Here is a 25693-nt window from a genome sequence, read left to right as displayed (position 1 = left end):
TTGTGCTCAACAGGTTTACTCAGACTGGACTCTTAAATGCTCAAGAAAAAGGCACAGATTAAAAGAGACTGACTCTTTTGAACACAGCAAATGGGGTTTTGTTTATAAGAAAAAAATACTGCTATGAATTGTATGGGCTGAAAAATTCAAATATTTCTCCCTGTTCCTAATTATTGGCCTTCATTAAAATGGAATTAAATTAAATTGTATAAACATATGAAATAAAGTCTCAGTATTAGGAAGTTTTTCTTTTGTTTCCTCTATGTACAAACCTTAGTATACAATTTTTACTTTTCATTATACATTTACTACATACTCTTTTCCAAACCGAGTCAGGGCAACTGCAAAGTATATGTTTCAAGAAACCACATTGCAGTCAGAAAGAATCCACCTGCTTTCCTTGCCAGCAGTGCCAATCAGAATTTAGGAAGAGATGACTGGTTTTGTGGGAGATCCACTCAAATGTAATCATCTTCTACTGGTTCACCGTTGACATCACAGTAATGGATGAAGATAGCCACAACACGCTGGAATACACCTTTTTTCATCTGGCGCAGTTCAGAGATCTCTTCTCCTATTGTCTCCATACAGATGTCTGCAGACAGCTGTCCCTTCCTCCGGGGAGCATAAATAGTAGCTGTGGAAGGCACAAGACAACAAAAATTACAGTCTTTCCTAGAAAGAAACTCACAAATGAATCTGTTTTGCAGTAAAGGAGCTGGTCTTTGAAAACAAAGCAAATAAATAGCATGAAGGTATGTCAGATAAGTCAGGTAAGTAAGAACACATATCCATTTTTTCTAATTCAGGCTATGCACTAAGCCACAATCACCGACGCTGAGTCAATGTCAAAAAAAATCATATAAGTATATAAGCAAGAGAGACTTCTTCCCCATCCTCTTGAGCTTCATTCACTCAAACTGGAGGTAGGTAAGCACATCTGCAAGCATGGCTATCAAAAGTCTGTACAATTTAACAAACACCTCTGATCAAAAGAGATTCCACAATCTTTCTAGTTAAGTACTGGAAAAAACTTTATCCCTGCTACGAACAAAGCTAATCATTTCCCACTCGAGCCCTAGCAACTGCCCACTACAATATTTTCAAGAAAAGCTCCTTACACTCTGAACCCTAGGCCTAGGTCTTTTCTGTTCCAGAGTATTCAAACACAGTTCTTTGCTCTTTTCTCCCAAGATTCCATGAAATTCACTCCTCTCTGCTGGACTCTCCTCAGCTTGCCTTAATAACACTTCTAAAAGCAAAACCAGAGGCAGTACTCCAACTGTGTATTGACCAGAAATGCCAGTAAACTCCGGAGACCACAAATTGTTGGGAATACACATGGGTACACTGGATGCCAAAATGTGCATGTCTCAACATTAGTTTTATGTGTTTTAGATACACTCCTTCCAGCTAAAACAGTCAACTTTATCTTCCTTCCTGTCCACACTATGAAATACCACTGCACAGGATTTATTTTGCTAAGACTACTTGCATGCTAATTCTCCCAACTGCAAGTTGGTAAGGATCATTCCTGTGACTGTGACTGAAAGTCATCACAATTTTAGGCTAAGCATTCGACTGGCTCTGATTTTGTCAGCACTAAGCACCTCCAGATGATCACTGCAGTACTACAGTCCTCTCCTCTGATAGCCCCTGCTCGCTGTCCAGCTCTCAGCATTGTTATAAGTAGTTATTTATCAAACATAGCATAAGAACTAGAAAGCTGAAAAATAAAAGGAACATATTGTCAGCTTGGAACCAAGCAACAAGTTGAAGTTCTTTGAATGTGTCAAAGAGTACTCACTTCTCTCATCATCCTCAAAATCGTATCTGGCATAGCTATTTGGCTCTGCTGTTCTAAGTGACCTCAACCACGGGAAATCAGTAATCATGGAGTAAGGGGCTCCATCCACAATGCCTAGAAGACAGACAGGATGAGGATACAAGGAAGATGATGTCAGTCCTGCAGCATCAGCACTCTTCATTAAGTAAGCTTCACTGTTATCACACAGGTCCTCACTTTAATGCAAAAAGCAAAAAAACAAAAAAACAAAAACAAAAAAAACCACCACACACTTTCTCACTTCAATTCCCCCACTCTATACCAAAGGTCTTCCATTTCCCTCACAAGAATAATTATTTATGTCTCTCGCAACTTGATGGAATCTGAGTCATTTATCTTGGCAAGAGACAGATATCAGCCTTCAAATCCCTACAAATGCTCACCTTCTAGAGTGTAAATATCTCTTCCCCAAGGGTATTTAGTGTATTTCTTCAGATCTTCATCAGTTCGTGTAGCTTCAGGGAAGAACTCATATTTAATAAGCTCTCTAGAGACAAGGAGGAAGACATTAGAGCCAGTAGCGATAAGAAATGTGAAGAGGTGAAGGAAAAGAAACAAGCGGGAAATTCTATTACACAGCCTTCCCTTTAATGAGCCTGAATCCATAGAAACGCTCTTCTACGACCCTCACACAACCTCAGTATGCAATCCCTTACTCTTGAGAGTAACCACAGAGAACAGGTAAGGTTAGGCAAGAAACCAATTAAGCTATCTTTTATGCATAGGCTTTCTGAAGGAACAATCCACCACAGCTGCAACTAAGCAAAACTTTTTTAAAAAATTCTTCTTTAATCACTATAATAAAAGAATCATGAGAACAGAAACACTGTTTTAATGTAGTTGGATATGAGCCACTGTATACAATTCGCTGTTCCCGGGAATTTTTGCTCTTCACTAAGGAGCTGAAATTGATTACACATCTTTCTCCAAAACTAACCTCATTTCTTGGAGCCAGTCTTTCTCTATTTTAATAAGTGAAATTGTTTTCTGATTTGAAGACACTCCTCAACCATCCTGACTACCTCAACACTCAACTATGTTACTGTAGTATGGAATAGAGCTGTAGAATTTTACAGTATTTTTCACATGGTTAGGTTTATTTAATATACAAGTTTTATGTTAGATGCACCTTGATATTGAAATTCTACCACCCCAGCCCACCATTTAGAATTCAACCCCTGCAGCCAATGAACCAAGCCTTTTATTTGGCTAACAGAATACAGCAAGTCTACAGCTGCTAACTGTACCTTCTGAATCAGGATTCAGTACCTTTTCTGTATAGCTACTGAAAGACAAGTACTCACTGGTTAATATTTGCTATTGTGTCCATCCAACTCCGAATGCGCACCTTGTTGCGGACATTAGGTGGGTTACTGAATTCATGAATTATGCAAATGTGGTATGGATAAGGACCACTAAATATCTTTTGCTCTAGAGTCAATGTGTCAACCTGTAGAAGAAGGCAGACAAAGACTTGCAACCAAGAGAAAGGAAAGGATGGAGTTTTAGAGTCAAGAGCAGATATCTACCAAAACTCTCAAATTCTGGGGCAAAATGTCCAGAGAAAGCAAATTTTAGGCAGCATACATAACCAAATACACAACTGAACAGATTTAAAACTTCCCTAGTACAGCTTTGCCAAAGAATCCTAATTTGGACAGTGGAATTTGCTGGGAAACTGCAATTTTTCTGATGCATTTCGCAATTCTGTAACATGTAAATAAACTTTCACAAAATTACATTATGGCCTCAACTATGTTCATTCTCTCAGAATTTGTCTCTGGCTTAGGATTATTATTTTTAATAGCTTTGGCACTGGCCTCCCAGAGCTAAAGCAAAAGATCTAGTTTTAAAGAAAAGCTAGCTTTTATACTAAATGCCTCTCCAACAAGGGAGAACTGAAACTAAGCCACAGAAAGCATTACTTTGCATGACAGAAGCAGCACTACAGAATAATACAGGACACTAGCTAGACAAAGTCAACAAAGCATTCTGGATCTTACGTTAAGTTCTCTTATTATTTGTCAAATGACCTCAACAAGTGACTAAATGTTAATGCTCACTTCTCCTACATGTAATCTGGGGGCGGAAAGGGTGGCTCCCAGTGCCACAACTGCCTTGCAACACTGGCTAGCATTAATCAAAAGAGGATGCAGCTTTCAGTAAAGTAGTATTCAAAACACTGTGCTGTTATTAAATCTGGAAAGACATGTTTCAAAGATTTCAGATAACTATTCCTATGCCATGTTTGTGATTAGACACAAATACGAACTGCATCAGCAGCATCTAGGTTCTTACAGTTACCTTTAGTTATTTAATTTTGAATTCATTCAATACAGCATGAATTTTTACAGTATCTTCTAATGCAATGAATATTGGAGATTATAACATAAAGTCTTAAAATTCATTATCATCCAAGTTCCAGATTCTGCAGGAGAAGCCTTCATGGGATATGGCATCAATAAATGAGTTTCCCTGAGTTATGTTACTGTAACATTTACATTTTCTGCATTAAATGAAAAATGTATAAAGCCAAAAGAAGTGAAAGAATATTTGCAGTACTTCAGATGTATTCATGATTAAATGAGAGCTGCTTGTGTACCTGCTGCATTGGACGAAGATAAATGATCCGATTCCTTTCTGGTGGCATTCTGAGAATCTGATCCAGAACCTGATCCATGTTTAGCTTCTTGCACTGGGCATAGTCGAACCGATTGACAACTGGTGCATTTTCTACTTTTAAGTGCTTCAGTACACGGCACCTTGTAGCTATAAATCAGCAAATAAAATCATTACAGTACAGTGAAATATAATACAGAAAAGACCTGAAGAGGCTCCTTTCAGAGATTTTCAAAGCAGACTGTTTCAAAAGAAGAAAAAACAGTAATGCAAGTAAAAGACAACTAATGAACTAGTTTGGATAGCTGGCAACTGAAATATATTGAAAAAATACACTAACTGTTCATTTCTTCCACATTATGATCAAAGTTCTCATTTATGAACCTCTAAGAGGAGTCCTTTCAAGAAGCTCTGTTAAGTTTAATCTGACCAACAGCAAGATTTTTCCCTTTGCTTCTCTTTTAAAAGCCCCTTGAAATAGTTTGTGGACCCCCACAATTAAAAGCCACCAGCTTAAAAATCAGATCAAATGCAGAGTACTGTGAAGCCACATGATATAAAGATAGCTGTTTCCTTTCTAGTAACCCATGTCCACACCATCAAAATTTAGTTGAAAATAAATGTATGTTCCAAGAAGTACTTTGGAATATAAAAAGGAAGAATTCCATCATTCTCTGCTAAGTCTTCATATGAGATATCTCAATTCAGAAGAGGATGTGCTACTAAGCATAGATATTGCAGGAAACAATAAATGACCCAATGCTTCAAAACGGAACCAGTCATACACTTTGGAACACAAATCTAAGACAGCTTAAATGCCATAATTTAAAATAGATTTTTATCATGTCAAGAAGACATAATTCTGTCAGTTAAATAATCTCCGTAGAGAGCAGGAAGAAATAAGAGAACAAACAAGGTGCTCCAAAACTCATTTCATCAACTTCCAATTACTGTATTACAGCCCTTCAATAACTGTCTCTACCTTCATAACTGCCATATAACTTCATCTGCTGATTTTTCAGATATTAATCTTTATTAAATCAGTTACAGCTTATAAGGAAGGTGACACTGAAACTGAGAAGCACTAATACTTGGTGTTCTAAGCATCAGTCTGATGAATACAAAATAAGCAGTGGACTGACTTTAATTCTTCCAGAAACTTTTAATGATCCCAGATGGAGAGAAGATATCAAATGTTTAAAGAAACAGAGTAGAAAGCCTTGATAGGCTATGTGTCTTGATGACATTAACTACATACCATGTATGAACATCATTTTCGGGCAGTCTTTCAGTACCAAGTCTGTTATTCCACAGTTAGTCAAGGTGATTCCAACAAGGTTTTTAGATTTCAAAGTCAGTACCTGGTGAAAGTTAAAAAACATCTATGAGAGGGTAAAACAAAGGGAAAAGCTAAATTTAAAGAGGTACTGCCAACAATGAAAACAACTGCTGTTAGAAACATTAGAAGGATATTAATGGGATACTAACTGATATACTACAAATCCTGTTCACAACAGGTATTTGAGATGACTAGGCTATTGCTGGCAGTGAGACAAAAAGGCTACCTGCTGACTGGCAACATCACAAAACTGAAAAGAACAACTTCACAAGAAAAAAAGTCGTATCAAAAAGCACATTTTTATCAAAAAACAAATCCTAATTACCACCTGTCAGGAACTTCTACCAAACTCTACCATTCCAATTCTATTTTTCAACAACAATGAGAAGGAGAAAAAAAAGGCAACTCAGGATAATGACTCTGTTTCAATACAAATAAAGGTATGGCACAGAGAATCAGTTTGAACTTCACCACTGTGCCTCAGAGGAATACCTCATAGACAGAGCTGGAAATGAAATGTGTAACTTTTTCAAACCCCCATGTCCACTATCTGTGTTAGAAAAATAAAACAACTGTCAAGCTTTACAACAAGATGCATAAGCAGAATAGTGTTCTTTCAAAAATGGCACATTTTAACAAGACAAATCATATACCCAGAAATGTCTTTTATGCTAATTATAAAAACTGTAATGCATCCTAATAACCAGAGAAAAATTATGGGCTACATTCACAAAAGCTATCTAAAACTAGTGAGGATAAGTTCTTTCACTTGACAGAAAGAAAAAGAAATACAAGTAGGCTCCTCTGCAGCAGGATTCAGAAGAGAAGCCTAATTTAGATATTCTGAGTTGCAGTATGAAGGAATCTCTTGCTCAGCTGGAATGAGAGCTGTGGGTAAACACCCTCACTACAGTGGAACTAGACTTTGTGATTTCTCCTTCCGTGACTGATCTTCACTGCAGAAGAATTAACTCAAGTTATTTACACACACAGAGAACCTCCACCCTGCAATTCAACATATGAGCTGCTATGTCATAACCGCACTCACAGTTAACAGGCAATTACATTTTTTTTTAAACAAACAAACAAAAAAACCCACACCAGTAGCCTATGCTGTGCTTTCAAAAGCAAATGCCAAAGAATAAAAGCTTTCCTCTGCGCATCAAGAAGGGCACTGTGGAAAGCCAAGACTTGATGCATCAGTGTTAGCCACAAACATATGACAAACCTCAGTAAGTACAGTTTTAGTTTGTACTTTGCTCTTCTTGGGCCAAAGTATTGCTACACCTGAGACAGGAATTTCCTGCATAAGGATAGGACCAAAGAAAGCAGCAACATCAGTTGTAACTCAGCTAGCTCCACATCAAACACAAGCTTGTAGCATATCATTGTTCAGGAACTCCTGCAGCTGAGAAATCTGTAGCAGAAGAAGAAAAAGGCCTTACTTGAACATGATCATCCTCAATAACTGGGTCACTCGTGCTTGTGGACTTGTCAGCTGTCCTTTTCCGCTTCGTAGTTTGTCGCGCCTTTGGCTTGGCCACCTCTGGAAACAGAAAAACAGTATCTTTCATCTGTTGACATTCCAGTAAAACAATAGAGGCATTTCCCAGCTAACAATTCCAATAAGACCATGTATTTGTTAAATAAATTAAATCAAAATACCTGTCTTGAAAACAATTGTGCATCTTTTCTAATACAAAAATGCATTTTCAGATTTGTCGTCAAAATCATTCACGTTGAGTAAAGGAGGGAGGGTGGTTAATAGATTAAAGCACAGGAATGCTGAAACTACTAGTCCAACATCACTCAGCAAGACAGATGCAGAGCCAAGAAAGGAACAGATGCTGGATTGTTAGGTCACACTTGGTCCTCTACAACAAACAAAACACTCTTTGACAAATACAAGAACCAAAATAGCTGTAATGTTTTAAATAATAGAAATAATCTTCTTCAAAGTCTGCTTGCTGCAACTGTCGCTAAGTTTCTCCTGATGTTGTAAAGGATGCACAGGTTTAAAAAACTCTGAGGTTCCCAAGCTGCTTCTCACTGTTTAGTGCACCAGTGACATGAAATTCTTGCCGTATTTTAAAAGACAAGCTTTTGAAAAGAAACGGTAATAGATCAATTCTTACATTAGAAAAAAAATTAGAATTTTCTGTAATTAACAGAACTAAAATGAGCTATTTTATTAAAAGTGAAACTTCAACTTTTTCTTTTAAACAGATGGCATTTTTATAGATTCACAATCAAAATAAAAATGCAAAATATTAGAGACAACATAATAACTACTTTGTGCTATGCTACCAATAATATTAAAGATTATCTGTTTCCTATGCAACATCAAAATCCACCCATGCATGTAAACTATTAATTACAGCTGACATTCACTAGGCCTGTGAAAGTGCAGAATTTAGGCTCCTCCTTTAGGGAATCTACAGTTTGGAAAATGTAAAGTAGCCAATCTGTGGTACATATGCATCATCAACATTAGGGTTTTTTTTGACAATTCCTAAAATAGCTAGGAAGTATTTCACTATCTGTAGATATGATGTTGGAGAAACATTTCAATTTAGTCTTGAATGGTTCAAGGCACACACCTACATCAAGAAATATTTACAGAAAGTTTAAGACAATATGCTTTTTAACATGTAAAAAGCTTGCTTCACTGCAGATGAGAACTAGAAGTCTAAGCAAAAAAACAATAAGAAAAAGTATACCTTGTATTTTTACTGAGGTATCACGCACTTCATTAGCCCTTTAGCCAGCTAGTCTGTGGTAACACCTAAAATTTCACTTCAATATTTCACCTGTTCCACTGCTTCATATGAATGTATAATTTGAAGAAAAATAATTACCTCTATCAAACATAGCTTTGTTATAGAAGCCAGAAATCAATGTCATTTATGCCAGAATAATAGAAAACAGTGATATTCAAGGCACATTTTTAGACTATATGTGGAAAAAATATTTCCAATTCTGTAACAAAGTATTTGCAAGTTTTACTCTAATTGTAAACAACTAGTATATTCTGTTCTAGAGAGGAAAGAGCATTATAGTGGCCAGGCAGAAGAAACTTCACTGTTTTCTGTATGAAGCAACTATTTACAAGATCAAGATGATGCATCAAATCTCATATCCTGCTTCAAGCATCAGCTAATACTTGATGTTTCAAAGAGGAAAAAACTGCATGAAGATGTACATGTAATTCTGTGGAGCTGGTAAAAAAAAAAAAAAAAAAAAAAAGTTCTGCCTTGAGTAGACAAATCAGCTTAAGGCTAAATATAGGAAATACCGAAAAATTTTTCTTCATGAACAAAACAGATCTTGCTCCCGACTAACAACATGAAGACAGAGCTACTCTCAGGATACTCTAATTTAATACCTAGATCTGACTTACTAGCAACAAAAAAAATGAAGTGAGTGGATGAGGATAAAGTCTTTTCTTCTGTTTTCAGTAGATTACTAGTCATTATGAGGTAAGCAAGAAAGTACATATTTTAAATTTAATAGAAAGACCATGTCATCAATCTGAGATGCATTTAGCTACGGAACAGCTTCCTAGGTGATTTAAGTTTCATTAACACTTGGGAAATTGAGATAAAGTGGAAAGACACTAGGAAGTACTGTGTTTGAATCATTCCATTTTAACAGATATGAAACTGATTACTTCAGTCTTTTCTACCTCCAACACATGCAGCTCTGTAACTAGCATGTTTAATTTTTCAGTTTCATTTTACTTGCCAGATAGTCTCAGCAAAGGATCCTGGATATACAAAGTAATTGTGAAATGTGCTATGCCAGACTAAGATGATTATTTTGGCAAGCAAGTATACTAGGAAGAAACAGAAGATGTCAGCAACTTCGCCTCTCACATCTATTTTCCCTGTCAACATTTCTGGCTTCATTACAGCCATTCAGAACTTTTTGTTAGTTTTATTGTTTCTATCTTGTTTTATATGATGTGAAATACAACTCTAATAAAAAGACAATTTTCAACCAGTTTGATGGTCATGCCTTACACACTCAGAAGTAGAATCCAATATGCAGGTGCACAAGCTTCTGCAGTATTACAGCTCAATTATAATTATGTCTTTCTTTAATAATTGATACTTTGTCAGCAAATAACTTCTGCCCTCTTGCTAAGATCTGAGCATACCTGCTCTCTTCTTCCTTTTCTAAAGGGAGAATTTTAATAGGGGAGACAGCCTTATGTTTGAATGAATAATAACCTTCACAGGAAGAGAGACGCTCTCAAAAGAAGTTGCATTTGGTCATCAAATGAGCAAATCAAACACCATTTAGTATGCAGGGGTAATGCACGCACACACATATATTTGCACAGAGAAAGAAGTCATTGGCACTCTTTACAGAGAGATTCATTAATTTACTTAGCATGGCAGTGAAGTCAGATGTTTTTGTTCCATCAATATACTTACCCTTTAATTAATCAATAACATTAATGTTTAACTTCATTATTACCTGTGGGTGTTGCTTTTATTGAACAGTTTCATGCCAATACAGCAGTTTACTCAGAAATGAACATATGCTTATGGGTCATACCTGACTCTGACACCAGAGGGACACGGGACAGCTTGCTTCTAGCTCTTGTTAGTGGCCGGCGTGGATACTCTTCTTTGTACTCCCGCTCATAACTCCTTGGCTGTGAGCCAGCGCTTTCCTGCTCACTCGCAGGCCCACAAGCATTCCCACTAGTCCTCTCATCACTCATCTCTACTGGAGACCCACAGTTTGGCAGAGTCCTAAGTGCAAAATCCGACCCAGCGCTGTTTGGTCCACTTCTGCAGGCTCCACTTGTGGATGGGCATTCCCCATCACAACACCCACTAGTCCTCCGTTGTGTGTCCTGAGGCTTATAGCAGGAGCACCTGGAACAAACAGAGCTCTCCTCAGTCTCTCTCTCACTGGAACCTTCACTCTTACATGGCGAGCAGACACACTGCCTGGACTCATCTGCAATCGCTGGACTGGTGCCAACAGAGTGGCTATTAGCTGTCTGCGCACAGTCAGGTCTAGGAGAAGCAGCACTGCAGGAGTTGGATGTTCCCGTTGATCCTGTAGCATTACTGCAACCTGGGTAAGAATCTTTGCTTTTGTTTCTTTCAGGCATGTCACTTGCTGCTTTCATGTCTGCTTTAATCTGCTCACTTGTTACTTGACAGCCTTTCTCACAGCTGCTTTCCTCAGTATGGAACTGCTTTGTCTGGCCCACTTGGCTGGCACTACACCTCTTCCGCAAGGGCGTCTTGCCTTTACCACTCACTGTTAATGAAAGAGTAAGCATGAGAGAACAATGGGAAAACCTAATACACAGCTGAAATAAATGCTGAGTGCTACTCTGCTAGCGGCTACTTAAAACAAGAGGCAGCCTAGAGACCAGTGACAAATCTTATGGGCACCGTTTTCATATCCCAACTCTTTCCGATGCTGTGGGAATTAAAGATCATTCCAACACTTCCTGAATCTCTATGATGTCTTGAAGCTATTTTTGTAGTAATGTACTGCTGTATGTGCCAGTAAATGAGATACATATTCACCAGAGAGGCTAATACTTCCACACAGCAGCTCACTGGTTAAAAAGGTCAAAGCACAAAAACATGAAATGAAAAACACACTGAAAATAGGCTTTCATTTTCTTAAATATGAGGAACAAATCTAAGGAATTAAGTAGTAACATAGATGTGACTGAACCTTGTTTGCATCAGCAACCCTTATCTCTAGTTCTGGATATGAAAAATGGTGTGAATAGGTAGTATTAGTCTCACCTTACAGTTGAATTAAAAAAAACATACTGAATAGTGTCCAAATCATGATCAGAACTTAAACATCTACTCTGTCTTAATCCACTCATCCAATTAGACTAAGCATTAGCCAGTTAGCCTAAAAAACATTAGAAGCACTAAAAAGTTTCCAAAATTAGCTTTTAGCTATTACAGGTTATTTCAACCCCAAACAAGAACTGACCTCACCTTTATAGAACAGCACTCTACAAGTTTCCAAGCTGAAACCACCAGTCTTGAAGTGTACCAAAATGACAGGGGGGCTGATGTGTAGGGAATATGCTAGTTACAAACAGAAATCTACTTGTTTCGTTACAGCTTTGATTTGCCCTAGGCTTTGCAGAAATAAAACTAGTATTAGGCAGGAATTTTATGTTAACTGCTTAGCTAAATACTCATTAAGGCTTAATACCACGTGTACTTTATCTGTCAATTATTTAGAATTTATAATTCAACCTTGACTTCCTCCTCAGTTGCGTATGTTACTTAGAATACAAACCACAAGAAATAGCAAGCCATCTGTGTTCTTGGAAAGGCAGCACTTCCTAGGGCATCAGATACAGGAGTCAGACTTGGTATCACAGATGTGCAGCTTATAGCTGTAAATTCTACAAGACAGAAAGCCTTCTCCTGTCTCTACAGTCGTCATACTATTATGATGCCCCAGGCCTCTAACTCTAAAGGATGTCCCTGAGTGAGCGTTGCTTGACAGTGAAGGCGACAGAGTACCAGACACGACACTGAATTCTAACCAACTTCCAAAGTTCCCATCAACAAAGTGTCCTCTTTGGGACACTCCTGCAGAGCATGCATAAACCTAAAGATGACCAGATCCCCTCATGCATTTGCCCCAGAGGTCACATTTTGTATTAGCAGCAATGCTTTGACAGATGGATCACAGACAACATAATTGCAAATCTGGCTTCACAGACTGCATACACTTGCAAATACAGAGCAGCTGCAGGTACAGTAGTGCAGTGCCACCATTTTTCATTTGCTTCCCTACACTGACTACGTGATCAGAGTGCTTAGAAGGATGAGCCCCTACATGTCCATTCTAGCTTTATAACAGGGAGGAGGAAGTTGGGGCAAACAAATAACCATGCATTATACAAGGCTGGAAATAGAAATCAAGCTAGATTGTTTTCTAATTGGAAAACTGAAGCTTAACAATAAATTCTGCCCAGCAGCACCCAGCCCTTACCCAACTCTTTCACACCTGAAGGCTCTCTGGTTTCCACTGGATCTCTAGCTTTCTCTTCTCCATCTGAGTAATTCTGTGCAATGCTGCTAGTGATACAGGCTCTTGAAGTCCCCACGTTTTCTTCCTCATCCTCACTGTCTGAATCATGGACAGTAATAGGTGCTGCTTTTACAACAGGCTGAATGCCACTTGGTCCTGAAAACAGTAGAAAAGTGCCAACAGCTCATATAAAAAAAGCCAAGCATATATTAGAGCACTGAAGAACTAAGAACTGCTTGGAAAAGTGACAAAAAGAGATCAATTTGGTTGAATTTAGCCACGATTTTAATTTAGCCATCCTTTCTGTGGATGCCTCATTAAAACCAAAAATTATAGCACTCTAGCTTGCAGGGGGAATAAGGTGTTAATGTAAGACAAAATGTAGGCTATAATGTTTCTCTGTTTCAGAACATCTAAAAGTTCTTCTACAATAGTAAAAGTAACTGCAGAACTATTATAACCAGTCCCCGAAACCTCCAGCAAAGATACAGCAAAGTTGGTCAGGACAACTGCAATTATCCTTCACCCACAAAAGTAGGTAAGATCCTCTCTCAACAACCAGTAAAGGTGGACAGGAAAAGGGCCCAGAAAATTCATCAATCCTTCCCCTGATAGCATGAGTTGTCACCTTGAATACAAGTGTGCTTTATTAATTAACACTCTTGCCTATAACCAAAAGCATGAGCCAATCACAATGATATACCTGCCTGCAAATAATGCAAGAAATGAATGTGAAGTAAAATAACCTTTTCAGGAGCTATCTTGAGAAAGTGAACAGATCCAGCATATCTGTATGTCACTTAGTGTTGCTGGCGTATCTACTAGGCAAACATGTTGTCCAGCAAATGGTAGATATAAAAGAAATCAAGACTGCTTAATGGGTGTCACTAATACAAATTAAATGAACACTAAAACAAGCTGTTCTGGCTTGAATGCAACCAAAAAGAGATTCCATAAGTTATAGCGGAAGAAGTGAGGCCATTAACAACAACATCAGAACAAGAAAAGCTTATTCTGATATTTTGAGGCTCTTGTTAAACTCAACACAAGAACAAGCCTTTAAAACCAAGATCTTTTGCTCCACATGCAGAAGAAAACGGGAGATTTTAAAAGCAGTTTTAAAGTAGAATAAAATTCCTTTGCAGCAGTAGACTGTGCTAGCAGCATATTTCAAATACACCAGATATCCCTGCTGAAGAAAACCATTCAAAAATCAGACTTACACTGAAGAATTCAACCCCTCAAGAAGGGGATACTGAAAAGTAATTTCCTTCCAAAACTGAAATTACCTGCTTGCTCTTCATCGACCTCCATAGGAACAACAGCCTGGCTTTGAGCAGGGACCTCATTCTGGCCTTGCGCAACAGCCACCCCTTCTTCCTGTGCTACCTCCTCCATCTCATTCAGTGCTGAAAAGATTGAGATAAGGTCAAGAAGAGGAAATGGAAGGAACACAGCCCATAAGCATAGCAGAGATTCAACTGGTACCCACAGAGACATAGAAGAGACACCAAAAAATAAGTAACAGCTGCCTTGATTCCTTCAAGGAGTCTCAAAGGATGCACATTAAAGCTTCTCTCAGACTTGTTCTACATATTCTCCTTCGCTAAGGCCCCAGCCTAACTTTTGAGTTTACTTCTCCCGGAAGTTCCACTCCTCAAAAGCCTTGTTTTACTGCAGTAAGCAGTATATCCATGATTTCCATATTCATTCCTTCAAAGGACTGCTGGTAAAGCTTAAAAATATACCACTGGACACTGTGATGCACTCCCAGCCCCAGAGATGCCTAGAAAACCACTTGCATAGACCAGTATAATACTGAAATCAGTAACACCTGTACCACAGTAAGTTACTGATGGAAAGTGTAATATGTATTTTATCTAGTAGCTAATACAGGCAAAGATGCTTTTATCATACATACAGATATCAGATGTGCAGACAGCTTTCAGAAAAGCTTAAAGTTACATACCAAGAACTGTAAGAGTAATAAGTTTTCAATGTATATTCATACCTTCTCTAGGACCCCATGTAAATTGCAATGCCAAGTAAAAGCACTCCCTGCAAAGGTTCAGAGATCAGTAGTTACCCTCAGCTGCGATTTGCTGTTCTTCAGCCTGCCCATCTTGCCGCAGCTCATTCTCCTCATTCTGGTCATTTGGGTGTTGGTGATTGTTGTGGTGGATGTTGGGATTATTGTTGTTCTGGTGGTTATTGTTGTTGTCATTGTCATTGTTAGAGTTCTGATTACTGACCAAGGCAGATGAGACACCGATCCCTGTGCCTGCACTTAGGCCAACACGAGCACAACCCTGAAACAAAGAACAACTATATCAATTTGGAAACACTGGTACTTACCTACACAACATATTCTAAAGCCAACAAAAGAGGCATTGTGTCAGTATTATCTAGGATGGCAGAACAACATGCACACATTGGACAAAAGACTAATTCTAATATTTGCTTATGCTACACATTGCAGAGATCCGTCCAAGCCTGGCAACCCCAAAAAACTCCCCCCTCTGTCAAACTCCTATGAAATGAAACTCCATAAAGCATATGTAATCTCACTTTATTAAATGTGATTTCATATGCTATGGGATCATAGTAGATCAACACAGATAGGAGATTATATACAATCTTCCCAGAACACAGTGGCCTCAAGACAGAATCAATGAGGAAAAAAAGCAGTTTTCTACGCAACCAGTATTCATTACAACAACTGTTAGGAAGACTTGTGTGTTACAGCACAGGAAGAGAAGAGGCAATGTGAAGAAATAAGATTCCTAAGCTTTGAAAGCACTCAAACATGGGAAGAGTACCCCTTTTTCACCAGCTACGAAATCTTAAGTCCTTAGCATTGTGAATAGGTCCCTAAGCATGAAAAAGAAATCATATAAAAAGCAACAGTAAAATCATACAGCAGCAGAGACCTCAACAGAAACAGAGACCATTCTGGTCTTATTTTCTCATCATATATTCATTCACGATCATACCTCACCACTGCTCCTGTCAAGAAAAGGAATTGCAATGCTCTCCCTAACATACTATATTGATAGTATATGTAAACTTGATCATTTACTTGCCAAACTATTTAACTAATTACAACTTTAAAAAGCATGTATAACAGAATTTCAGTAAATTTTAGATGAGCTGCTAACATTAAAATGCAAAACCTTATCCTGAAAGGCTCACCTTAGGAGGTTCACGGAACATCTGGTCAAGAGAAATAAATTCTAAGCTTGGCAATAACTCAATGAACTGACTGAAAGAATCTAGTTTTATCGCATGGCATCGCACCAAGGTGAGGTCAACCAGCCGGGTCCATCTTGAATGATCTGCGGAAGAGGAAAAGATGCATTTCTTGGAAGATTCCTACCTCACCTATTTTCCATTATAACCTTTCCAGATTTGAGACTGGGCATCTTTGGTATCTCCACTCCGACAGTTATCAGCATCATTATGGTTCCAAACCCTACATTATCTCTTACACTTGCTGATAATAAGCAGTAGCATGGGAAAAAAATACCTATTATGTCTTTTTCCATGTCCCACCAGTTTTTAAATTTTAATCAAGGAAACAAGTTAATTCTGTGGATGTCTAAATTTGTTACACTATGTTACCCTGCATACAGTTCCTATGAGCAATGTCACATGCCATTCTATTATATTATTCAATGATTACACAATATGAATTTGTATTTTCATGTTTACTTTATAACATGATCGTATCCAAGTGACAAGAACCCCATTCTCTTTCTCACTGATCTCTAATACTTTTATCATCTCTCAAAAAAGGAAAATAAAATCAAATAGGCCACACACAGTTTACAATCTTCTTAAATGCTGATGTTTGTAGGTCTGGTAATGAGAAGTATTAACTACTTAAAATACACATATCAGAAGTGGGATAAACTGCCATTTTTGTCATGTCTTGTTATACTTTTAATTAAAAAAGATTTCTTCCCCATGTATCAGTGCAAATAAACACGTCTACATTTATATATGGAAATTCCATACACAAAGCATGCATGTAGTCAATAAATCTTGCAGTCCTGTGCAAGTACATTTCACCACCTCAAGCTTCCCTTTTAAAATCTAGCTGTTATGCTTTTTCACTGCGTAGTTTAAAAGGCTGAATTTAAAAATCTCAAGTTTTATGTGAGCTATTCACACAATCTCTAAAATTTCAAAAGTGTACTATACCTGTGATCCAATTATTTGGGTTGTGTAGATGTGGACAGTTGTAAATGACCAGATACTTGATGCAAGAAAACACTTCATTTACAGCTTTCATACCAATGTCTGTAATAATTCCTGGATTTTCAACCACATCAGCCAAGCCGTACTTCACCAAGTCCCCATTCGTCATTTTACCTATGGAAAAAACAGCAGCAAATACAGCAATAAATTTCACTAACTTGCCTTTTACAGCATGATTTTCTAATTCCATATTTAACCCAGTTTGGACTAAACAGATCAGATTATTACTTCAGCTCAGTAAAGTTGACACTTTCCCGGTTTCAGTGAGAGTTTCAAAAAGTGAAGGAGAAAAAACACATATATGTATATATATGGCTGTATAAGATCTGAAGCCTCAATAAGTGCATATTTATGTTCTTTTATGTTCATTTATGTTCTTTTTAATCACTCAGAAAATAATTAAAAACATAAGTTTATTTTATCCTAGTATTTGCCAAATAATTTAGTGACTTTAAAAAAAAAAAAAGTCATACACTGTAGTAAAAACTCATCAACATATCCTAGATGAAGAGTTTCAAACTGTGGGAATTCCAGCTCAGCCATCTTCAGAGCAGAAAAGACACCATCTTTGGTCAAGGAAGGCTGGATCCGCACTTCATGCAACCTGAGAGCAATCAAGCATGGTTCATATTAAAAAGTGCACCAAATCACAATTACTACAGAGGCCACTCAAGAAGAGGCTCTCTGGTAGCACAATAAAAATATTCTTTTAACAATAGCAGGATTAAGAGGATACTTGTATCTTTATGGCACTATTTGGCAGTTACGTGGCAGTTATGTAGCAGTATCAGTCACTGAGCTTACTATGATACTAACAGCATTGAACTCTTCTGACAGAAGCCCGAGAACAAGGCTTATGACACGCAGTGAATCAGCAGCAGACAGAACTCCAATTATTTTTCTAACCACACAATATTCTTGTCATATAAAGTTTACAAGTACTTTACTCCTTAAACTTTTAAAGGTTGCTCTGCTTCTTCATGCTCTTGGACTTCATTACTAAGATAATTATTTTGACAAAGGAGAAGAGGGAAAAGAAAGATCTGAAGGCCCATACCTTCGTGCAGCAGTTATGATGAGGTAGCCAAGATCCACTTCAAGGGCATTCTTGCAAGCTCCCAGAACTATAGTGTGCAAATTCCTAAAACCACCTGACAAACAAAAGCCATTCTTTTACTTTAGTCACAGATCACAACCTTAAACTTTATAAATTTCTCCAGTGTCGTCACCGGAAGTGGATTAGTGACAAAACACACACCTTTTTTAGCAAAACAATATAAAACATATTTCCACCCACCTCCCTCAAACCCTGCCAGTTCCATTCACCAAATGCAATTGGAAAGGTTAACTTACTAGTCAAGAGATAATTCCAGGCAAAAGATTAAAACAATACTCAGTACAGAGTTATATTTAGCACACTACAGATTATTCCAACCTGATACCTTTAAAATAATAACTAAGAAAGGATATGCTACGGAAAAAAAAGCTAAGCCTAATAATAAGGGTGTTTTTTTTTTTTTTTGGAATACAGGAGGACAGACATTTTCATACCTGATCTCCAGCTGTCTTCTACCACATGCTGGATAAGTCCTCCAAGAAAAGGAACACGAACAAGTTCTAAATGCTCCAAATTTCGGGCAGAAGCCAAGCCCGTCACTAAGGGTACATACTTCAAAGAATTTGTGGGTCCTACAAAGGACAGACCAATACAAAGAAAGTTGCTCATTTAACAAAACTGAACATAACATGTTAAGTCAAAGATGCCCATATAAATCTATCTGGATCAGAAAGTCAACAGAAACATGCAGCACCAAAAACAGTACAGGAGAGGAACACATTTCCATCAAACATCATGAACAAAACAATGACTTCTTTTGGAATATTGCATAACAAAAAAAACAAAGACTAAGATTTCCATTTGCAGATTTAACAGAATTAGTAGATCTTCTACATGCTAAAACATTCCCTCCGCAAATGAATTCCTCTCTCTTACCTGCACAATTCCTCATGACAAAAGTGCGTAAGCTGATACAAAGGAAATCTTTAAAAGGTTGTGGTTTGGTGAGTCTCACCCACTTCAGATAAAGGTGCCTCAACATTGGGATACAAGGAATTTCAGGGACATTCACTCCTAATAACATATAAACAAAATAAGTTCAAATCACATACCATTTTAAACAAGCTTTCAAGTATAAACTCCAGGATAAGTTTCTCAGGATTAATTACCTTGGCTTTAAAAGAGATGTTTCCTTTGCTACTGGACATATGGGAAAGTCGTAACCTTTTTAAACACGAGTTCTTTACCTCAGTTTGTCAACACAGTTTATCAGCATTTGCGCTTTGGACCTATTATATATATGGTAACTAATAATTCAAAAATGCCACACATCAAATACCCTCCCTTGAAAAGAATGACAATCCCACAGAATTTCAAAGCCTTTAAGTTCATTTGCATTTAAGCCAACTAGTTTACCATTAAACACTTACCTACTAAGTGCAAAGTCTGAATTTTAGCTCCTATAGGAATTTTCAGTTTGTTCTCAGAAGTTCATTTGCATTTAAGCCAACTAGTTTACCATTAAACACTTACCTACTAAGTGCAAAGTCTGAATTTTAGCTCCTATAGGAATTTTCAGTTTGTTCTCAGGAGGGATTGGAAAAGCACCATTACGATTACGGAACTTCCCTAATATATGAACTTGTGGCATGTATGTCCAAATAGCTTCCACCAGCTCCAGATGAGAGGTCTCAACACCCTAGATATAAGCAAGCAAAGCAAAAGCTCTAATACCGGTTTAAGCAACAGTATCCTCTTAACCATGTGAACTTCTCAGTAATGCACAGAATGTAATGCAGTACAACATTTAAGTTTGCAAAATACTTGTCTTTTCAAAAGCAGAAGAATCAGAATTAGTTCACTGCTGGGCTTAAGACCACCTGTGATTCTCACTGCTGCAACTAAAAACAGCACTTATTTGAAAATTAGTTGTACATTTGCAGATGTGGCCACAATTAACTGCTACTCTGCACAGCCAGGTCTGAATACAAAAAGCCCTATAAGCATACTAACAATGGGTCCCTGCTACATATTTCTTCTGCACTGAGGATCATATCAGCTGTTGAAGGATGTTCTCTTGAGTCTGACCACTCACCAGCAGATTTGGACAGGCCTGCAAAGCCTCTAAAACTCCAGGAATGCTGAAAGCTTCATGGCCACGGACTCTGCGTCTTTCAAGATACCTGGGATGAAGACCATAAAGTTGTTCAATGTCTGGCATCTTCCTCAGCAGCGTTAGGAAACTGGAATCAGTGAAACCTAAGATGACAACAAGAGATTCAGTATTTGTGTGACAGCGGGTAGCTAGCTGTAAAGGGAAAGCCACATATGTTGTTTTCATTGTATAGCAGTACAAATTCTACAATGTCAGAAGATATATTCAGTGAAGCAACAGTTTGTCTTCCGTCTCCAGATTCTAAAATTATGACCTACATACTCTTCTGCCTTGAATTTTGCAGGCTTGCTATGTGTGTTGTCCAGGGCAGTTACATGGTTACAGAGTTAGCTATATGCTCTCCCTTGTCAGATGAAGCACCTTTACAAGCTGTCAGACTCTGTGTGCCTCTGTCTTTCCTGGAATTCCATCTATCAACTATCTGGCTCAGAAATGCCCAACTGGTTCAGTTATCTGCAGTTCTTCACTATTCACCACAGCTCACAATTCCCAAAGAAATGAGACAATTTCTTAAAACAAAATATTGTTTTATTCTAACATGACACAAGACAAGGCTTTTAAAGCAGTAATTATGATAAGATAAATGTAAGTATAGATAGGTCTAGCCATCTACCTGATATCAGACCTAATAAATATAACTTTGCAGAGCCTCTAATTCTTAGAATTCACTCATTTTATCTCTCTCCCCCAACACAAACCCCAGCAGTGTATTTTAAATCCAACAGAAATCCTAATACTCACAGGGTTGACCTAGGTTGCCAAATTTATCTATTGATCTGAAGATGGCTTGAGGTGTGACATCAAAACTTATTTATTCTTACATTGTTAAGTGTTGGCAGATGAGTTGCTCTCTCATTCCATTGTATTTTTTCCTGCCTGCATGCAAACAGCCTCTTCTTGGATTAACCCTTGGATTAACTCCCTTACAATAATCAGACAAACACAGATTGTATTTACAGATTGCTACAGAGAATCCCCATTTCTGCTACAGCAACATTCAATATATACATATATATTTATATATACATACACGTATATACAGACATATAATATTTCCAAACCACTTAAGGAAGCCACCCAAATCTCACAAAAGTCAAAAGGAATTAAATATCTAACTCTTTGCTGCTTTTGAAAATTTACCCTACATGTGTCAGTATAAATAATGGTAAAGTATAGCCAGCTTTGCTCAATACCAGATTAATGCCATATCTTAAGTGAGTGCATTACTCACCAGTGGGCATGTATTCCCACCAGCGGCCTGCACATAAATCCACCACCTTCACCACTCGCAGATACAGAGTGACTGCTTCCTTCAGCTTCCGGGACAGACATTCCATGCACATGATATCCTGCAAGGGAAGGTACCTTTGGGAGAGGAAAAAACACCCCTTTGATTTATCAAAAGCAGATCCTTTTCAACTTCTTCCAAACTAAAGAATACCCCAAGAATGACTACATGAAGTCAGACATTTCTAACACCCAACAGATTAATTCAAACAGAATTTCCAGACACAACTCTAGTAAAGTGTGAAATCTGGCTATGCAGAAGGACCTAGCAATTTTTGATACAGAATATAGGACATTCAAGTTCCAAAAATAAAGAAACTTAAACTCAGGAGTTGCTTTAGTTCTCTAATAAGTACTTCAGACCAAAACAGTCACATTTGCCACAATGGTTTCTACACAGTATAATTAAAAGTATTTTCATTTTCTAGTACATACTGTACTCAATTTACAGATGCTCTGGGGGAGCTATTGCTTTTAAAAAACTTCTCAGTAAGACACTATGTCTTGAATATAATTGGCATGGGAGAAGGACCATCTTGGAGAAGGATGGGGCTGCAGGGAAGATTCATCATCAAGATGAATCATCAAGATTCACTCATCCAGATGCTTTACTGTATGCACTATGAATTGGATGCAGCAACTTCAAAATACATTTCTCAGTCACTACATCTGCACAGAAATCAATAATTAAAACACTTGCTATCACACATCAGTGAACAAAATTAAATCATATTGTCCTTTATTTCTTCGTGCCACCATTAATGACATTCCCATCAGTTAATTTTCGAAGAGGTCAAATGAATCCTGGAAGTGAAAGACTCTTTCTCACCCTTTTTTGTCCACCACTTTATACCTTCTACATATACACTTTCTGAATATTATGTGACAAGCATCAGTGCAGGAAAAAAATCAGTACAGAGGAAAAAACAGAAAACGACATAACGATAAACAATAAATCAATTTCTTATAAGCTTCTCACCTAAAGATGTGGCAAAGCACTTCATGAGAGAGCTGGTTCATGTAATCTTTTGGCTCATCAGCTTTGGTAGACTCAGAGCCTTCCCTGTTCACTGAGCATGGTTTCACATTTTTCCGTCTGGGACCCATATTTGCAATGATTTCTGATGAAAGGAAATGTTCACAATGTTATGCAAAATCAGTGCAACTGAGAAAGAACAGAAAAGGAACAGAGAGTAAAGGAGAACAGACCAATTAAGCTTAGTGTACAAACCCCCCCCCCCAAAACAGCAAAACCTGTCAATAAAGAATAACTCTAGTACAGCTAAACTGAATTAGCTAAGAAACATTTTACGAGGAAGTTACAATGTGCCTCATGCGTGAGGTGTCAGACTAACTTGCCAAATGAATTAGATAAACCAAAAAGTCCCCCTGGACTAAAGGAGATTGATAAAGGGGAAGATTGCCACAGGTTTAATCAGAGATCACTTCTTTACATTTAAGAGAATAAAATGTCTTCAGAGGTGCCATATACTAGTTCATCAAGACAAATCACAGCAAAAGCTGTGCTGAGACTAAATTAGCAAGCAAATACCAACCAGACACGTTCCAGTGACATAGAAAGCACATAGCCCATTTCTACCAGAAACAGAAGTATGTATGTTTATATTTATTTATTTAAGAAAAAACAGACTCCTATCAACCTTTCCTGAAAAATGTCCTATTAAAAGTCCTCAAACTAGCTCTCCTTAGAGGTAAGAATACTAAATGAAATACTCAGGTTGCTTAATTAAAGATCAAAGTTCCAGAAAAACTGAAAGATCTTGCCTCAGCAGCTATGGGCAGATTAACGTATTCTGTCTATATTGTTCCAACAGCATAATACTGCGACAAATGGACTGTAATAAAAATGATATGTTTTGCTATTCAAAAACAGACAAATAGATTATAAGAAGTAACAAATAAAAAAAATGAACAAACAAACAAACTTAATGCTAACATTAAAACAGCTGAGTTAACATCTCATGCAGACAAATGGCATGAGAAATGTCTTCACTACTGCTATTTAGCTAAGGAATGCTTTTTGGTAAGTAGGGTAAAGCATCATTAATTCAGTAAACCTGTTTAACAGGTTAACACCAAAATTCAGTGGATGAGGGAAAATAAAAAACAACAGATTTTGGAAAAGCTTCAGTTTTTAAAACTTCAAATCATAGATGCTTCTGTTACAGCATTTACGGTGATGTAAATATAGCAATATTTGCTTCACATTATGCAAAAACGGCACCTGAGCAAAGTAGCTCTCAAAAATGAAATGAAAAATTTTGCTTTCTCCAACACATATGATTTATATGCTGGCACAAAACTTGAAATATTAATAGCTCCATTGTGATCAAATTATTGAAAAACATGTGCTTTCACACACTTTTGTATATATTTTAAATTAACAATTGTGTGTTGCCATAATTAATTTCATTTAAAATGGTGGCATTAAAATAACTAGCTCAGCTCCTTCTTCAAGTGAACAGCATGAAACGCATCTCTACTCCTTTGGGCTGGTTGAGACTTCACCAGACAAATATAGAGACACTAATTTGCTGGCTGTATGTACTTAAGAGTTTGGGACTTCTTTGTAATATTACACTTTATTACTTCCAAGATGGATACTGCAATATTGTTCAACTACACAAAGCCTGAAGTTGACTTAAAACTACTTACGAGACTAGGTTTTGATAAAAAACAAATATTGTATTGATTCCAAGCAAATAGCACCTTATCACTTAATTTTGAGCAGAGAGCAGCACACAACATAAACTCTAGACTAATGCATATATAAAGTATATATACATGTATATATGTGTGTGTGTGTGTATATATATATATATATATATATGTAGATAGATAGATAGTACAGCGTTAAAAGGTAAAAAGACCATGTGATAGAAGGTAAGAGGAAATTAAGATTTAAATAAATAGACTAGCATATAGGGGGGGGAAAAAAAGAAAGAAAGAAAGAAAGAAAGAAAGAAAATCCAGTAAGGTTTAAAGGCAATGAGCACAGCTCTCCCTGGGGGTCTGGACTGTAATTTAGTTGGGATCCCTCAACTCTTACCACTAAGAAAAGGTGGAAAAGAAAGATTTCATCTCTCTTACAGCTGTAGTCTCTGAAAAACACATACTCCTCAAGATCCTATTTGAACTAATGCACGTACCCTTAACGCCTCATTCTACATTACCAGAATGACCCCACTAGAAACAAGCACGAAAATACCTCTGCTATTTAATAAAGCTGGAGAAACAGTTTTGCTCTCCCCAGCTAAAATAATCCACGAGACTCCTCACACGAACGTTATCTCCTTGACTAGGAGCCACTGCGCTGAACTCAATAGGCTTAGAGAGCCAGGGGGGGAAAAGCCCTCGGGAGAAAACAGCCCTCGGGAAAAGCCGGCCTGCGAGGCGGGCCGTCGCCGGGGTCTCGGGCGCTCCTCGGCAGCAAAGGCCGCCCAAGGCGCTGCGGGAACACCGGCAGAGCGGCCAGGACGGCCGAGCTTGTGGGCGTTTGCTTTAAAAAGGAGCTGGGGGTTATTTGTGCCGAGGTAAGTGAGCAGCTTAATTAAGGGCTCCTCGGAGCCCTCTCCCCTCGCGGCCCCCCGCGCCTCGCTCCCGGCCGCGCCCCGCTGCCGCCGCAGGGCCCGGGCCAGCCGCCAGTCGCAGCTCCTCTCGCCAAACGCGGTTGCTCCCGGGCAGCGCCGCTTTCCTCGGGGGCTGTCACACCGCGGGGCCGGCCCTCGCCGCCCCCGGGCCCGCGCCCGGGGGATGGGGAGGAACGGGACACCGGCGCCTCTTCGCCGCACCAGGCCCGTCGGCCGCGGGAGGACGGGGACCGGCACGGGCCGGGAGGCGCCGCAGCCCCCGGCGCAGGGCCCTGGCCATGCCTCCGCCCGCCCTGCCCCGACCCCCCCTCCACCCCTTACCTGCCCTCAGCGCCGCCCTGTTATTGTGGCCGCGGGGGGAGGGATAACCCCGGCAGCGCTTCCTGCCGCCCCCTTCCGCCAGCGCCAGCGCCGCCGCGCTTCCGGCACCAGCGCGAGGAGGCAGCGGCGCCCC

The 25693-nt window shown here is 38.5% G+C and overlaps 1 protein-coding gene across 8 annotated transcripts; it reads right to left on the bottom strand.

Moving 5' to 3' along the window:
- Nucleotides 1-25693, bottom strand: FBXO38 (F-box protein 38). Of its 8 annotated transcripts, none has more exons than XM_064520866.1 (22): nt 25561-25693; nt 22608-22749; nt 21573-21706; nt 20261-20424; nt 19699-19864; nt 19102-19239; nt 18660-18797; nt 18166-18259; nt 17582-17712; nt 17052-17222; nt 16041-16183; nt 14935-15157; nt 14138-14257; nt 12810-13004; nt 10368-11087; nt 7250-7350; nt 5724-5826; nt 4449-4615; nt 3151-3296; nt 2230-2333; nt 1808-1921; nt 1-637 (listed from the first exon to the last, which is right to left on the bottom strand). In XM_064520866.1, the coding sequence occupies exons 2-22, from the start codon at nt 22733-22735 to the stop codon at nt 459-461; spliced, it is 3579 nt and encodes a 1192-aa protein (XP_064376936.1). In that variant the 5' UTR covers nt 22736-22749; nt 25561-25693; the 3' UTR covers nt 1-458. The 8 variants fall into 8 exon arrangements, with proteins under 8 accessions (XP_064376936.1, XP_064376939.1, XP_064376937.1 ...); XM_064520869.1 differs by having other exon boundaries at nt 12825-13004; XM_064520867.1 differs by lacking the exon at nt 25561-25693 and adding an exon at nt 24858-25549.

The sequence above is a fragment of the Dromaius novaehollandiae genome, chromosome 15 (genome assembly GCF_036370855.1).
Source record: "Dromaius novaehollandiae isolate bDroNov1 chromosome 15, bDroNov1.hap1, whole genome shotgun sequence".
Taxonomy (NCBI): domain Eukaryota; kingdom Metazoa; phylum Chordata; class Aves; order Casuariiformes; family Dromaiidae; genus Dromaius; species Dromaius novaehollandiae.
The sequence above is the reverse complement of the archived record's forward strand: the minus strand, read 5'-3'. Positions and strand labels throughout refer to the sequence as shown.